Consider the following 17,766-nt stretch of genomic DNA (forward strand, 5'->3'; position numbering starts at 1 on the left):
TTAGTCCCCTGTCACGCATGCTGCATTACGAACACAAATTACCTAAGATAGCCTCCATCAAAGGTAACGAACAGACCTTCCTGCCAGTAAACAGTGTGAGTCCTTTTGACTCGGAACGTGCTGCAGCGGTTCCTTTGGGTGCCTGTGAAGCTGTAGATGGTCACCTTTTTGTTTCTCGTCTTGGTGTTCTTCTTGTTTTCAAAAAGCTGAAACAAGCAAAAAAGCATGAAAATAATTAAATTATTGACATTTCTCATAAGGATGTTGTTTTAATTGAGCAATAAGGTGGCTTCTTTTTTGGCCTTCACAGGTGCTATCATACCCTTTGCATTAAAGAGCGACTTGTGCTCATGAAAAAATTTTGCGATGAAATGAAAATACACACAGTAAAAGTTGGTTTTGCAGCAACAGAAATATTTTTCATGCCACTCAAAAAGGAACAATTTCATATCAGCGAACAAAGTTAATTCTATAACTGTGACATTTGTTATATGAATTCTGCATTTGCAAAAGTCTTATAAACCTAAAAAAGAGCTAAATGTTCTAGTGAATGATTAAGTCTGCCCTCAGTGTAGAGAGTTAACTTTTCCACCTGTTTCAGTGGGAGGAAGATTGGCTTTTCTCCAAGACAATTCAAACCAGCACTTAGAGCAAAATGTATTTTTATTTTAAAAACAAAGACTTAATCTGCAGAACTCCACTGTACTCATTGCTCTAATGCTTATTTGTCTGCAGACAGCTCTGACGCCTGGGATCCTTTCCATTCACTTCAGTGAGGACTGGATGAGGTCCCTAGCAAAGGTGCTCTAGGGTTATGTAGTGCCCATGAGGATGTAAGCAAGGGGTTGCCAAGACAGCCCGCTAAAACAGGTAAAGTTATTACATGGTTTGAGAAGCCTGGAACACAGAGGACCTTCCAAAAACAGGTATCAAGTTTTCCGTGTTCTGTACATCAATGACAGAACACAGTTTAAATGGATAGCTGTTAAGAAGATACCACAGCAGTACTAAAAATATTTTGCAGGTATTTATTACAGTTTCCAGCAGGGCTATGTTTTCAGATATAAGCTGCTGCAAAAATATGTCTGTAACAACATCAAAATTCACTGAGCTTTCAGAACCTTACATACACTACTTTAATGATATGCATACCACTTGCACTAATAGGGTGCTCGCTTGCACTCATTATCCCATTAAGGCAACAGTCCTGTAATTTTCTTCTCATTTAAACCCATATAGATTCAGATAGCTGACTTTGGTGGAGCTATTCCAGATCTCCACTGGCAAACGATGTGAGCAGAGTCTGGCCCAGTGGAACGGTCATGGACAAGAGCCGCAGGCAGAACTCCAATAACTTGTCATTGGAAGATGCTGGAGGTACTGAGACCTTCCAGGGGATCATGTTATAAAGAGGCTGTGGAGAACTGAGGCTTTCTTCCCCAGTGCCAATTTGTTGTTCTAAATGACACCTACTGTGAAAACAGAATCAGAATTTGATTGCAGAGTCTCATCTCTCCCTATTTACTCAAATAATGTTATTGAAGTCCGTGACTGAAGCAAGCTGGATGTGAAGAGATACCCACTTACACTCATATTGAGCAACAACTTCAGATGTCTTCTTTTGCTTGCAGAGAGATACAGTAACCTACCTGGAGGTCCATCTCTGCCAGGCTAATTAACATTCGGGCTATGAATCTTTGCCAAAAGCCAACTGGGACAAAACTCATCTTGAAGACCCTTTGGACTGTGTTTGTGGTCTGGTGGCAGAGCCCATGGATATCTAATGCTGGCTTGGTAGGAAGCAGATGAGGGAGGAGGTAGCTGAAACACATCAAATTCAACAGCTCAAATTTTAGCTACAGCTTGTAACAGTGAGTACATTGTTACTGGATAATAAGGCGATTCAGTCTCCAAAGAGATTTTAATGGCATAGCCTACTGCATATAAAAAAGCTTTTAGACTAAAGGCACTGCAGTGATACATGGAGAAATTAATTTACACTATGGAAGCAAGCAGAGGCAAAACAGACATTACATAATTCAGCCAGGGCTATTGGACAGGGCTAAAATTGATGTAATGAGCAGGACATTTGTGTAATCACAAATTAAATGCATTAAAATATAAGTCATTAGAACAGCTGTGATGTTGGGACTCATTTTTTGGTATCTTTACTACTCTGCCCTGATAGTAAGCAGAGAATTACAGCTGTGTTTCTATGTGGAACAGAAGATACGTGCAAAAACAACCTACAGCAGCTCACCTTCAGTAAACCCAGAAGGTGGGGAGAGGAGGTGTCGTGGGAAGCGGCAACGAGGCAGTTAGAGGCTGCAGGGACTGGACTGCTCTGGCTCTCACCCCTAGTCCCAGAATGAGAGCACCTTATGGGTCAACATGACTGGGTTTCCTGCTGCACCATACTGCAGCTGATGGACTCACTACCGCATCCCTGACAAACTCCTAGGGCAAGAGCTCACTTTGCCAGACTGATGCCAGCAGAGAGATCACTTGTCTTGCTCAGTCTCTTCCTGCAATCAGGTTATTACGTTCTTCACCCAACTGTGGAGGAGACTCAGTGCTATCCGAGTCTGACCAGTCAGAAGTAACAGAGGTGGTGTAGAGGACCACAACATTTTCTAATTATTTTCAGATCTCCCAGTAAGCACAGAATATTCATTTGTCCTGATCTTTAGTATTTGGGAAGCTAAAACCTTTTGGAAGACTTAGAACTGTTTTGAGAACTATGAGCTTATGGCTTTCAATACCTGCCAACAAATCTCGACAGTGATACTCTTCTGTACTAAATACATTCCAAGATGCCTATATGATCAAAAATCTTATTTGCTTATAAGCAGAAACACTGTTGTTTTATCAGTGTTGAGCCTGAGAAAATGTGTCGGCATCTGGGGCTCATCATTGACAGGCATAATGACAGCAATGAGGCAAATGGCCAAGGGACTTGACCAAAATAACAGTGGCAGGGACTAGACGCACAACTAGAACTAATGCTGGGTCCAAATCCAATGCTTTAAGTATATCACGTTTTCTCTCTAGCAGCTGCAGTATTCTGTAAAACCTGAAACAACAGCTCAGAAAAAACAGCCATCACTAGACAACAGCTCTCTCCATATGTCACAGTCCATAACATCTGATGACATTTTACATGATCGAATTATCCGTTCCATAAAACATCTTTGGAATGTAAAACTGATAAAAATTTCTCTTCACTTATAAATTACAGTAAGAATGGTCATACTTTCAACCCTATTTTAACAAGCAGAACAAAGCTAAATTACATGCACCTTAGGCAGAAAAGTGGAGTGCATCAAACCAAAAGTTCTTGCTCTATAAAGGTAGCGGATGCATCGTATGACAGCCAATAAATTTTCTGCAGCACATTCAAGAAAGGGTCTAGGAGTATGAGAAGGCCAGTGAGGCCCTTCTGGACCACAACTATATAGTGGATTATAATACAGATGGTGATTCGATGCTCTTGAACAACAGCCAATGCAAATTTTGAAAATATGTGAAACAGGCCCCCATCCACCCTTTCAGAACAGAAACTGGCAGCTGCTTTCTCTACTGACTGCACAGAAACCCTATCTGGCAATCTAGACAATAATTGCAGAAGCACAGTAACAAATAACTGCTCTGTGTCTGGCTAGTACATTAAATTAATCCAACCTGCTACAGCTACAGTCCATCAGTGGGAAGAATATTCTGCTAATGTGGCTTGGATCGCTCTAAAAAAGATTGGGCAGGCCATGAAAAAGCAGTTTCCTTGTTCCCGAGGCACAGACAATGTAATTGCCTTGGAGAAAAATGGCAGATAGTGACAAGGAGTCCAAAAGGCATTTTGGACTAAGCAGAAACATTGCTGCTTTATCTGTGTTAAGCCTGAGAAAATTTGTTGGCATCCGGGACTGGATAAGTGACAGGCATAATGACAGCACAGAGAATGCTGCACTTGTGCTGGCATTCAGAGCTCCCGAGAGGCTCAGGGCGATGCAGCCGTGCTGTCCTGGAAGGGCAAGGAAGTGAAATGCAAATGCCACATCAAAAGTGCAATACAACTATGGTTTCATCGTTAACGCAACAACAGGCTGTCGCCAAGCAGATGGGAGAGAGAAAAATAGTAGGGAACTCTGCCCAGAGGAAAAGAGATCAGGGGGCAGGGGGGAGGAGGACTCATTAACATTTAGAGAGAATGAGGTTTCCTAGACCATTTCTAGAAAAACTATTGATCAACACCTATTGAGGCTAAAAATTAAGAAAATCACATTGCTACTGAAGCTACACTTTCCTGATTTCACTAGAAATAAAATACTACTACCTTCAGGGCTGACATAATTATTGATTACCCAAAGTTTTCTGCCATACTCTGGAGTGAGGATCTTTCACTGGAAACAGATGACTCCAGCCCATCTATATTTCAGGCCCGGAGCCTCACATCCTCTCTCAGCTGCAGCTGTGTCGGCTGAGCGCTTACAGCTTCCACCTGCTCATTGCCACATCCCTGGCGGTGTCACTGCCCCTCCATGCTGGTGGCCAAACCTGTCACCAGCCTCAATGCACTGAGTGGACAAAGACCTGCTTTGGAAAGTTTTCAAACTAGCTTGTTTGGACCAAAGGATGCTCATACCAGGAAATACAGCCCAAATGGATGGGTGCCTTCCATTACACTATTTAACGCACTCAAATGTTTTCTCATAGCAAGATCCTTGTCAAGACAACCGCTTATAGTGACAAAGCCTGTTAATATCTGCTGATTAAATGGGCATTTTTCTCCAGCCTGGCTAAGCCTCTCTAATTATCAGCATACCTGTTATTGGCCACAGGCAGTGCAATTTCAAACTTGGCCAAGAACTGGAAGTACTGCTCTTCGGTTTGTTCAGTGAAGCCCGTCCCAACCAGCAGCATCCTGAGATCCTCTGCTCTGATGACTCCATTCTTAGCTACAGACCTGGAGCTCTTGATGTTGAAAATCCTCTGTAGACATTCTGAGAGCCAGACGGGGTCAAGGAAATAGAGGTTTCTCAGACCATGGCTTGTGTCTGGGAAGTGCAGTAGCGTACCTGTTTCTATAAGAAAATTAATCGCTGCAAAAAATAAAAACGAAGAATTGTAGATTATCAATAGACCAGCATTAGGAAACCACAGTGCAGATGAATAAGATTATGAGGCAGTCTGTGCAGTCTTATGCATACCAGATACAGCCAGCATGTAGCCAAGCCAAGAGAATACCATTTATCTGAGGAGTGCTGCTATCTGGCACTCCACTTCTAAAACCCACATCTCACCACTTTACAGTCAGTATTTATGTTCCCATCACACCTCCCCTTTACCCTCCTCCTGCTATCCTCACAGGGAAGGGCTCTCCCTGGCTCCTGCAGAGCAAGGCCTCCGTAAAGATCACAGGACTGGGGCCCTACGGAGAAGACAGCCTTGAAACTATGGCAAACCTCATTCTTCACAGAGCAGAAATAAAATCAGAAAAAGCTTGTAAAAAAAAAAAAATTCAGTAGCCTCAGACCATCCTAGAAACTTCCCAGCCCTCTCCCCAAAGCCCCGTTACTAATTTTATATCTCACCAATTTCCAAAGTGACCTCTACACAGGTGTAGAGCACTCTGTAACTGATTTTTTGCACAGCAATTATCTGGTGGGCTTTCCCCCCACACCCTTTTTATTATTCATGGAACATTTCAATTGGTCACACATACTGATTTCCAAGAAATTACTGGTCTGCTCTGACCTACCAGTCTGCAAGTCTTCGTAGTCTTTGATGTCATTTCCAGGAGTTTGCTCAATGATGAGTTCTATTTGTCTGTCTGTTAAATACTGTACATCATCATTCTGACTTCTTCTATGCTGTTCTGCAAGGACAGCTTCTTGAAGACTAAGGTAACTTCTTGGTATCTGCAAACCACATGAGAAAAATAGCAGCATCAGTATCAGACAGCAATCACTCTGCTGGAGATGAACTGGCTAAGCCATCTCCCCTCTAAAGGGATCTTACAGTGCTGTCTTTTCCCAAAGCCAGACAGCCATCTTATATACTTCACATGCCTCCTGCATCAGCAATAACTCCTGAAGTTCCCCCAGTCCAAAACCAAGCCCAAAAAGCACCCCTCTTTGGTAAGGATCACCACTAGAAAGCACAGTTCTCACCAATCTCCCTGCAAGTTTCTGTGAGCAAATTGAGCTGCCGACGTCCTTCATGTTGCAAGTGACATGAAAAATCAGCTGCCGGAGTCCATCAAGGCCTTCCAGAGTCTTACATGAGAGCTCACTGCAAAAGTCATGCAAGGGTGAAGATTATCAAACCTTATCAGCACACTGGCTTCCTTTCCAGACTCACTTTCTCTTATCAGTGACTTCAAATTTCCTGTGTCAGATGAATGGGAGGAAGGCTGTCAGTGAGCATTTTTAGCTTTGGAGGAAAATACAAAGAAGCCTGGAAAGGATATATTAGGCCAACCTCTGCTCTGCCAGCTTCATTCACTGTGCACTGCTTTTCTATCCCTTATGCACCATGATCTCTGGGGACTTCCCTGGCAGACTGACCAAAGTCATCACCTTTTTTCCCTCCAGTGCTGCACACATCCTGGAAGGGACTGCAGGAAGGAGGAAAAACACTATGCTCCAGCAATCACTGGAGACAAGTCCAGTTCTCCCCGACTCAGATCAAAGAGGCATGATGATGACTACCAGACACCTCTTCCCACCCTCATTCTGGCCCTTGCTCAGCTCGATCCTGTGGTCTGGGAATTGATGCTTAGATCCTAAAAGCTGGCCTTCATCAGCTCTTTAACAGCTAAAAACCTGCTCTCTCCAGCTCCTACTACTTTTGGTCTTTTTGTGGGCTGGATAAGAACGGTTCTCTTCCACTTTCCCCAACAAAGGGTCTTTCTAACTGATCCTACACATGTTCCCGTGGCAGACAGAAAATCCTTTTCTAAAGCAATATGCTTTATCTTAAACCTCAGCCATCAGTGGCACTGGGAAGCATGCACTCACTGGGATGCTGGAGGACCAGCACTGATAAAAGCACCCTGGGCTCACCCACACAAGGCTTTCACAACACACACTCCTCTCCTCACACTCCTTGCTCAGAGGAGCCCCATCCAGGTGGACAATGGGGTGTGAAGGAGAGGCACGGGCGGGAGGAGGTAGGAAATCAGGCACAACTCTGACTGGAAGGAAATGCAAGGGGAAAGGAAGGTTAAGAAAGGGAACATGCAGGATGTGGGGCAGGGTGAAAGAAAGTCCCCTTGAGAAAGAATGATTAAGATCATGGTAGGATGCTCTGTCATGATACGAGGCTTGAGGAGGCCAACGCACAAAGCTTTCTCTTTCTCACTGTGAGCCTCTGTGCCTCACACTGAGTCCCTGGTATTCCTCCTAACGGGAAAGCACCAGCTGGGATGCCCAATGCAGCGCTTGCGTCTGCAGAACAGAGCGTGGGAGGTCTCCTGATGACTTTGCCAGGCAGCAGATGCAAGGTGCTGGGGACATTGCAGCGCCCTCCTTTACTTGCCAGCCGCCACCTGCTCGTGCCCCAGGTGCTGGCGATTTCACAGTTTGGTGCCAGCCTGCTGCATCCACACTCTCCCCGTGCTGTGCACTCCCTTGGCTGACGGGCCCGTTTCTTTCCCAGCCAGAGAAGCCTCCTCTCCCCAAGGGCATTCTCCACCTGCCGAAGGGAGGGAGCGGCACCAGACTCCACGGCCTGACTGACACTGATCTTCCAGACAGCACCACCCCTCCTTTATCACACCCGGAGAACTCAGTTGGCACAGGTTTGGACTGCTGGGGGCTCAGGCGGCTGACCCACTCCTCACCTGCCAACATAGCCACATGAGCAGAGTTCTCGCGTCAGGTAGCAAGAGGTTCCCACGCAGCCTCTCCTTAACAAACGCCACAGCACTCACCCTGTAACAGTCATGCTCTCAAGCTTTGCAGCATTAATTACTCAATCTGTACCTTCTCTCCTTGTGACTAATAAACTGTATCACCATTTTATGGTGAGAAACCTGAGTGGAGCAGGAGCACTAAAACAAGCTGGCCAAGGTCATGACTTCGGAGCTTCCAGCTCTCAGACCCATGATCAGACCCCTGAGCAACAGTGAACATCTCTCTGATTATACTACATTATCTCAGTCAAAAATAGATTAAATGCAATGCTGATGAGTCTTTAAATCAGTTCCGTTGCCAAGGAGATCAAGTATTACAAAATTATTTAAAGTGACATAAAATAGAGTGACTGAGCTTCATAAAGGCACAAGTACTTACTGTAGGTGCTTGAATGTGATATCGGGGAAGCCAGTTGCTCTGGATCCAGAGGGAGACCGACAGAGAGCCAAGACGTATGCCCTCAGAGTTGCTATCCTCTCAACGCGGAACTTAGTTTCAATTAAATCAAGGTGTGTTCCTACCACTAACACCACTGAATTTGGAGCTTTAGCCTGTAAGAGAAAACACTGACAATGACCTCATCCAGATTACGTTGTGGTAAATTCAGTGAGGACATATGAAAAGTATAGTATTTAAGAGGGGGTAGTCATATACGTTAATAAAATGGAATGTATATATAAAATAGAGGCAACCTGTTGTGGCAGCTTGACAACAGCAACAAGGGATCTGGGTATTACAGAAGTTCTCCTGCAGAATATGACTTAATCATCTGCTGCTACTGCAGAGCAGGAAACTGTCAGTTTGGGTTTATTACATGAGTTGCCACGTGGTATTAAGTTGCTACGAGTCAGCTAAATGATGGGAACTATGTCCGCCCAGACAAAGGACAAGAAATTAGCTTAATCTGTAGCTAGAAGATCTACTTTGATATCCTGAAAAAGGCCAGTTACACTCCAGAATGGATACCTGGGGAAGTTATGCAAAGTTCTTCACTGGAGGTATATGGAGAGGTGAGATAAACTGCTAGAAATGTCCGAATCTACTTAATCCTGAATCAGTGCAAAGGAATGGATTAGATGATCTCATGGTTTCTTCCAACCCTTCCATGATTCTATTACAGGACTGGAACATATCCTGATTTCAAAGAACACACTGCCAAATACAATGGGATTGCACAGGCTTAAGCAGGGATCAGCCTGCCGATGCAAATGACTTTGACCACAGAAGAAAATTCAGATGCAGAAATATATGCTTATTTGCAGTCAATCCATTTCTCTCTTGTGATGCCCACAGAAATCTCAAACCTGAATGACACCAAACTCAAACCCTGTGCAGACACAGGAGTGATGGCTGTACCAAGTCAGACCAAAGGGCCCACTTGGCCCAGTATTCTGCCTGGAGGCTAATGAAGAGTATAGGCACAGGGTAAGCATATAGAGATTTTTCCCTGGTGTGCTCTCCCAGCATCCAGAAGCCTGCAGCTCACCAACTTCCTGAGCAAGCAATGGTATCTCTGAATTAGTAGCACTTGATGGATTTTTCTTCCACCAGTCTGTTTTTTCAACTTCTGACATCCACAGAACATTGTATAGTTCCAATAAATTCCACAGGTTAGCTATCTGTTGTGTTTAGGATACTTCCTATTGTTTGTTTGAAAGCTACCATCTCATTATTTCATTTGATCTCTCCTAATTCTTCTATTGTAAAAGATCGTGAACAAAGACTCCCTTGTGGTTTTCTCCTTACCCCTGGTAAGTCTATATGCAGTCCTCCTCATTTGCCTCTTTCCAAAGCCAAAGAGGCCTAATCTATTTAATTGCTGTGCACTCAGAAACTTTTCCATGCTTTTAACCATCATGTTCACCTTTCTCTTTATCTTTTCTGATGCTACTATGTGCTTGGTGGGATGTATTAAGGATACAGGCACGTCATACATTTTTGAAATATCATAATTATGCTTTTGGCTTTGTTACCTAGTTTGGGTTTTTGATTGCTGCTGACCATTAAGCTAATATTTTTGTAATGTCAAGATGTTTCTTTTTTGAGAGGCACTAGCTTAGAGCCCATTTCTGTGTATGCAATGTTAAGACAGATATCAAATAACAAACATCTACAAAAAATTATGAACATGGTATTATAAAAATCAGTCAACACCAATGAATTCATTGCAGCGCTGAGTCTCACCTGAGAGCTGTCTGGGAGATACTCTCTAGCTTACCTGAATCTAAAGTGTTAAAAATATAACCTCAAGACTAATGTGTGTCTAACCCGTACAAGAAAGAAAATGCTTCAAACACCCTGCAGAGCACAGTGTGGTCAAACACTAATTCCAAAATAAGTATGTTCAGCCTTACTTAGCAAGGGTTTATAAATCAGCTTTTGTTTCATTCTCTGATGTGTGTGAGGGAGAACAAAGCAAATGATAAATTTAAACTATTAAATATAGAGATACGCCTACAGCGTAATGGAAAATTAATTCCAAAAGCTATGCAAAATTCATAGCTTGCGGAGTTTTTAAAAGCAGACCAAAAAGAATCTGTAATATCACATATCTGTGTGCTGAGCTACTACTTGATAGATACCCCAGAGTCCACCAGTGACTTCTTACCTCAATGTTCAACAACCAGAACTGCAAGTTTGCCACAGCTTCTTCCCCCAGTGCCAAGTTCCATACCACTATGTACAATGCTTTGTCTGTGAAGAAACACTGATTGACTGTAGACATGCTTGCTGGGCCTCCGATATCCCAGACATTGAACTCCACTGAATCAACCTACTTAGACAAAGAGAAGTGTTCAAATCAAACGGTTGCAGTAAATCACAGGGAGATAATAGCTGAAGTATAAACCTACGCCTGCATAATGTATGACACAAGAAGGGTTTCAATGTCGTAATTGTGCCTCCAGGAAAGAAAAATCAACAAGCAATTGTTAAGCATGGCTACCACTTCCCCACAGGAAATCAAGACTAATTACTTGCTGCTAAAACGATAGAGGTGCCCTTGATGCTGGTAAATCTCCAGTTAATGCTGTGGATTCTCCAGTACAAACAAGGGTCTCATTCTGAGCCCTGTATTTCACTGCATCTTGAATAGAAACTGTTTCATCCTTGTCTGTGCCACGCTCGACAGGACCGTTGAAGCTACTTATCTGCCACTGCTATGGGGAACAGGAAACCCCCTGCTGAAATCATTTCCACTGAGCTCAGCCCTAACTGATCCAAACAGAATATAGATGCTCAGGAGATGGGAAACTTCTCAAGCCTTTCATAAACACCTCCTGCATGTTGCTCAGAGGCTTCTGATGTGTGTGTCACATCAGAGGTGGGCCAGAATTACAGCTACTGTAAATCAGACTCACTGATTTTCGGGGGAATGTGTGAATGGAGGCCTCTCTAGCTCTGTCTCTCTCCCAAGTATCTCAGCATCCATTCCTCCGTGCAGCCCCACAACAGCACTAAGAGGGAGCATGGGTCTCTGCTTAAATGGTATTCAGGCTCCCAGTTGCAGTAGGGAGCACCTACATACCTTGGAGGCTCTGTCCCTAAGTCACTTGGCCCTGCCTGTGACTGAGCAGGAAACCAAACGCTGCTCCAGCCACCATCCTCAGAGCATCACGTAACACCAAGTGGGCTCCGTTTACTGGTCCAGGTCCAAGTACTGACTGATCCCACATGACGAGTTACCCTGTAAGATTTCAGCAAGGAGCTAAGTATCTCAGTAGGGCTCTGATCTCCTAGCACAGTCTCAGTTTGAAATCTCCCAGGAACAGCTGGAAGAACTTCCATATTGTTTAAACCAAGCCCTAACTAGCACCAGGACTGCTTTGTTCATCCAGAAGACCTTCAGCTGTGGGTGCCTGTATGGAGAGACAGAGACTCTGAGGTAGGGACAAAAGCCCGTTCAGCATCTTGATCCCACTCCAGGTCTCTGATGCTGTCTAGGTTTTTATTTTATTCAATGGCTTTTCAACACGAAATGCACAAATCCCTTCTCCCACCAAAATCTTCTCTTTAAAGAGTCAGGCTGGGCTTGCTCTTTTTCTTTCTGTCTCTGGCCTGGCACTCTTCACTGTAGAATAGCTGAAGTCAACAGGCTCCTCCACCCCTTCCAAAACAGTCTGGTGGTCATGGCTCTCATCCGGGAAAGGAGAGCCATGCGTGTGCATACCCTCAGCTCTGACAAGACCTCAGGACCAATTCTGCCTGCTCTCATCCCTGTGTTACTATGCAGGCAGTGGACAGGGCCACCTACAAATGCTTGAATGAATTCAGTGCTGTCCAAATGAGTTCAGTATGGGTTGACACACTCCCTGAATGAGCCATCTGAGATTTGGGTGTTTAAGGTATGCCTTAGATGTCCCTGGAACACACCAGAGGTCAGGCATCCTACCTTCCACCCACCTTCCCCACCTAGGGCAGTTCTGACATCAAGGGAGTCCAGCTTTATGTACTGATGTCCCATTTTCTGGTCCCAAATAAAAGGACAATCTGCTTTAGGGAAGCTGATTTAAAACACTTTCTCAGAATCAGTGTCCAAAAACCACCCGAGCTGAGAGAGCCAGAATTTAGGCAGTCTACACATGGCTCCTTCTCTTTATCATACAAAGCTGAGTGCTCAGGAAAACAGAACTGTTCTCTAGTACCAACTGTAGATGAAACAGGAATTGTGATGGGTCTAAAGACACGTCACTTGCGAGGTCTGACTCGCAGGTAATGGAAATTGTACTTTGTAAAAGGGCAGGCAGTTTCAGCCCAGAACGGACACTGTGGAACTCAAACATCCCACTGGGACTAAGGATCTTCAATTGTTTTTCACCTTTGCCTTGTGTCCCACTGGCTTGGGGAGCTCCCATTCTGTTGTACGTATGGTGGCATCGCTGTGCATCATCTGAGGGACTTTTCCTGTCTGTAGGATCTCAATCAGTGTTGACTTTCCCTGTCGTGGAGGACCGACGATGATCATCTTCATTCGCTTACACTTTTCTGCTTTGCGCAGCTGTGCTCGTAAGTATGCCAGCACTGTTTTAGGGCCTATGGGGGGGGAAGTGAATAGGCCTTATCTGTGGTTAGCAGTTACAAATATACATATGTACAGCAGGACTGCACAAAACTTACTGCTGCAGACACATCAGCTGAATTAATATTTTCCCTGCAGTTTTGCTGTGGGCTGAGACAACCCGGAGAATAAACAAAGAAACCTCTAGTGGACAAACCTGAGACAGAGACCCCAGAAAAAGGTCACTGCTCTGAGACTCTACAATGGAGCACTGTAAGAAGAAACAAATGCTGTGGCTCGTATGCTTCAGAAGCTCAAAGGAAACATAAAATACTAATTTAGTATTGTAACATACTCAGTTTTTCCTTCTACTTTTATGTTTCCAGTTAAAATCAGATTTAGGCTTCAACAGTGTGTTGGAGAAGGAATAATTCCTAATAACTTTGTTCCCACAGGATTTTCTTATTAAAACACAAAAAAGAAGACAGTATTGTAATGGATCCAAAAACCTAGCAGCTTACAATAAAGTCACTTCAATGTGACTGTGACTGCTGATCCTAAACACTTGAGTCTTTAGAAGGACCATCTAAATACCCTAAAATATACACAATCAGAAAGCAAGCCATGGAATTTATCCGGCATGCATACTGCAAATGAAATATTGCATTTATACGTCATCATTTTAATATGTGATCTATCTTAAATTGATCATATAGCCAGATCTTAGCACTGATGATCAAAAGGACCATTAAAAGGAAGCGATTTTCATTATATGTTCAGTCAATTTAATAAAGAACACACAGGATCAGCCTTACCCTCTTTTCTGATCTCTGCAGGAACGTTACTGATATTTAGTTCCTCGATATCCAGCTGCCAGAGATTAGCCAGCTGTCCAAGTTCTGGAGGAAGCTCTCGGATACCAGGGTTACTGTACAAAAACAAATAAATCTACCAACAACCAGGCTTTGTGTGTAAGTAGCTGCTCTCACGGACTCTCAGATTACACCATTCTCTCCTTGCAGAAATCTTCCATTAACATTTTAATAAGACTACTCAGCACTTTAATAGTAATTTCCATCCTAAAAGTGATGTATAACCTCAATTTATCCTCTGGGGCAGACAAGTGTAATCATCTTTACTGGATAGTTGAGGAAATAAAGGCAAAAATGATGAGTTATTGACTCTAACGCTATAGAAGCTGACAGCAAAAAGCCAAAATGAACTAGAGGCACGTTATATTACCAGGCCTGTGTTCAAAGCATTAGATCATCTTCCTTAATTCAAAAGGCCAGCCTCCTCCTTATCTAAAGCAAATGATGGGCACAGTTCTAACAAGGGGCTGACTATTTCCAGCTTTTTGACTTCAAAAGCATTGGACATCTGGGGTGGAGCTCCACAGAAGACTGGTCACTAAAACAACATGGAAATAATACTGCATAGCTTTTCCAGGACACGGACTTACTTTCCTAAATAAAGTTCTGTTAAACCTTTCAGAAGGCAAACGGACTGCGGGACAGAGTCCAGCTGATTGTCGTTCAGATAAAGGACTTCCAGAGAATCACTCAGAAATGCTGGAAACTCCAAAAAAGGACCTGGAACAAGACAGGAAACAAATAGCACCTTTAAAACATAACAGGCACCAAGGCTCTGAACCAAGAGCCTTCACCTTAACTTTGTAGGCAGGACATGAGGTCATGTTCCTTGGCAGGAACCACCATGAAGCAACAGCAGAAAAGCAAACGGCCTTCAATGGCGATCAAACACCAGTGCTCACATCTCAATTTTTTAAAATCACGGTGATGTGCGTGTTCGAAGGTGACAGTCTCCGGGACTTCTAGGGTGCTGAGGGAGGAACTCCAGGCCTACCAAGATGACTATGTGTCAGAGGACGAATGGCATTATATTTCTTGCTGTTGAATAGCTGGTAATACCTTGTGAACTGCCCCTATTCCAGCCTAACAGGTGGCAGTGAAAGGGCATACCAAGGGCACAAGTGGTTCTCAATGTGTTTTTTCCATCTTGCCTGAGAAAAGCCAGAAGCCAGTCATAATTTATGTTCAGACCCCCACATTGCATCCTGGAGCAATTTATGGTGAATCAAAGTCAATAACAACAGAGAAGAAAACCCAAACTACAGCTGACAGACTGCTAACCTATGTTGCCTCTAAAACACTGCTCGCATTTGCCCCTCTGTTCTGTTTTAGACTGCAAGGTCTCAGGGCACTTCAGACTTCCTGCATGTCTGTGCAGCAACTAGTGTATTTTGGGAGCAACCCAAACAATAATAGCAACAACTGCATGGCTGAGTTGCTGCTGCTGGAGAGGTTCAAACAAAGGGAGTTCAGCTGGTTCCAAAGAGCATCATTTCGCTCCACAAATTACTCCCGGGATAGTGGCATGAAAAGCTGCCATGAATTGTGTTGCTGTCTTAAGAGTGTCACATGTATCTACCAAGAAGCATCCTGAAGTCAAGGAAAACTAGGCCACACAGGGACAAGCAGATTCTGAGTCTCTGATTAGGAAAGTACAACCAGCACCATCTGCTGCCTCCATGGTCAATAAAAGCAACTCCCTGAGATGCAAGACACACCCTTCCTCAAGGATAGGACAGCTGCACTTCCACCAAGATCTTCTTCCCTTACAGAGAAGACTTGAGGAACTGTAACTAGACTTAGCTGAAAAAGAAAAAAAAAAAAAAAAGAAAATGGAAGAGGTTTTCTCAGGAGAAAATTCCCCAGTTCTAATATTAACAGCATTTCAAGCCTGAGCTATGATCAGAAAAGGAGTAAGAGAGAGTCCCACTGTCTGCAGGGATGTTTTATATACGTGACAGGACTGCCTGGTGTGGGCAGGGTGTCACAGTCCGCCTTTGAGTTTTCAAATTAAAAATCATCTTTGGGATTATTTTAGAACAGCAGGCTTATTCATGGATTCAATTCACTTCCTTTCTGGCTCATCGCTGGACTTAAACTTTTCATTGTTCCTCTTCAGTATGCACCTAGGCACAGACAGATTTAGTCCCTCTTGGACACGCAGGAGGAAACACCTAAAATAGTAGCAATACTCTCAATTCACTAAAGAGTCCCAGGCGGAAAGGAGTATACTATATTGGAAGCAAGCTCGAGGTGTTTATGAATTGAAATTATTTATTCATGAGTTATTTATGATTTCTCTGGCTTGAGCTCAAATTTTCTTTTAAAGAACTGTAGAAAAATTAAAACAAATCCCATCTTGAAAATATATTTTTGGATGAGTAAATGCAACCAACACCACATGCGTGTGCAAGAAGTTGTTATGAGATTTATCAATCAAGTATAGTGAGCATTCATAAATTATTCTCTTTAAATAATCTAGACTTACGTAAATAGCTTTGCTGGTAAAATCATATGAAAACCTGCCCCCCACCTCACTAGGAGACTTCTGTGAACAGCTGATGTACTCCAGCTTCTGCCTTCTCTTGATGTTCTTTAAATTCTTGGCCACATCCTCTAGTCTCACCAAGCTATACTTGGCAGAAGAACAGAGAGAAGAAGATGAGCTGGCTTTGCTCTGTCTCTGTGGCTATTCAACCGTGGCACCAGCCAGGTGGGCTACTCCGTGCCTTCCTGCAACCTGAGGCAACTCGAAGTTGCACCAGCGTATTATGTGCCAAGGCTTTTCAAATGGTACTAATGCAGAGTCCATCCTCTCCTCCTTTATGTAGAGGGGTTATGCTGGGTTTGCAGCATGTAGAAATTTCCATTAGGGCGGCAATTCCCTTTTATAGCTGGTTTTAGCTGCCTTTGCCAGCTGCTCCTGCCCTTCTCTCCCCATTGGGAAATGCTGCTGTAGCACTTCACAGAGAAGCTCTGAAGATATGTCAGATTCCACAGATTTGTAAGATTCAGACTCCTTTTCCAATTCTTCCGTGTTCAGGATTTCATTGATGTCACAGCATTTCTATTTCCATTTCCTACTTGCAAAACAGTGCAGACCAACCCTTTCTCCTCCTTAGGGTGCAGATACAGGACTTGCTGCACAGCAGCCTCTACTTCCACAGACAGAAAAATGAGGTAGAATTAGCCTTGCTTGGAGGTCCAGGTAGAGCCTCTGCCTCCCAGATGAGCAGACCGGAGGTTACAACCTCCAGTCCTAACCTATAGCTATGGCTGTACTTGGTGCATATACCAATTTTACCTATTCATGTTGACCTGAGATTATGCACAATTTTCAGGGGAACTGAGGAAAGCATTTGCTGCAGGAGGGCCTCTCCCTCCCGCAAGCAGCTGAGGGCTGCTCAGATGTGCGTCATGAAGACGCCAGCTCTATTCTGAGATTTGCAAAGAACACTTTAGAGCAAGCCATTCTTCAGGCAGCCGAGAATGAGAAAGTTCTCCAAGTGCTTTAAAATAAAACAAACAAACAAAAAGAAATGCAGATGAATCCCACAGAGAGCAGGAAGCAGTGCAATTATCTTCAGATACTCTTTTGTTCTCTCTGGGATTTCACGTGCATTGATCCAGAACATCATCTTTTCTGCTGTGCCCCAAACTGTGGGTGCAAATCACAGAGACAGGGGAAAACATGCAATTTACAAATTCAGCAACAGAAACAATCCTAAGAGTAATAAGACTAACTATGGGTTAATTTCCCTTCAACATATCAGTTAGTACTCTGGCTAAAAAGAATAACCTTTATGAAAAGAAAAAAAGCTCAGCGAAAGAAACAGGTTTCACTCATTCTTCATCTTTCTATATTGATGGTACCAAACAGCTGCACCATTTCTCTAGAAACATTTTATCTAAACGTATTTCCTCTTAATTTAAATGATGGTGCACTTAAAATTGCAGATGAATTTACACTGATTTCCCTCCCCCC

The 17,766-nt window shown here is 43.6% G+C and overlaps 1 protein-coding gene across 1 annotated transcript in view; it reads right to left on the reverse strand.

Annotated features, from left to right (window-relative positions):
* The window catches only part of LRRK1 (leucine-rich repeat kinase 1), a 77,016-nt gene that overhangs the window by 20,310 nt on the left and 38,940 nt on the right, over positions 1-17,766 (reverse strand). Inside the window, exons 12-21 of the mRNA XM_009321467.1 lie at positions 14,372-14,501; positions 13,725-13,837; positions 12,730-12,944; positions 10,522-10,686; positions 8,292-8,464; positions 6,168-6,288; positions 5,756-5,915; positions 4,820-5,096; positions 1,650-1,821; positions 43-206 (exon numbers count right to left, since the gene is read on the reverse strand). Coding sequence (XP_009319742.1) covers positions 43-206; positions 1,650-1,821; positions 4,820-5,096; positions 5,756-5,915; positions 6,168-6,288; positions 8,292-8,464; positions 10,522-10,686; positions 12,730-12,944; positions 13,725-13,837; positions 14,372-14,501 — 1,690 coding nt within the window. The remainder of the gene's footprint in view (positions 1-42; positions 207-1,649; positions 1,822-4,819; positions 5,097-5,755; positions 5,916-6,167; positions 6,289-8,291; positions 8,465-10,521; positions 10,687-12,729; positions 12,945-13,724; positions 13,838-14,371; positions 14,502-17,766) is intronic.

Source organism: Pygoscelis adeliae, unplaced genomic scaffold, assembly GCF_000699105.1.
Source record: "Pygoscelis adeliae isolate BGI_AS28 unplaced genomic scaffold, ASM69910v1 Scaffold13, whole genome shotgun sequence".
Classification (NCBI taxonomy): Eukaryota; Metazoa; Chordata; class Aves; order Sphenisciformes; family Spheniscidae; genus Pygoscelis; species Pygoscelis adeliae.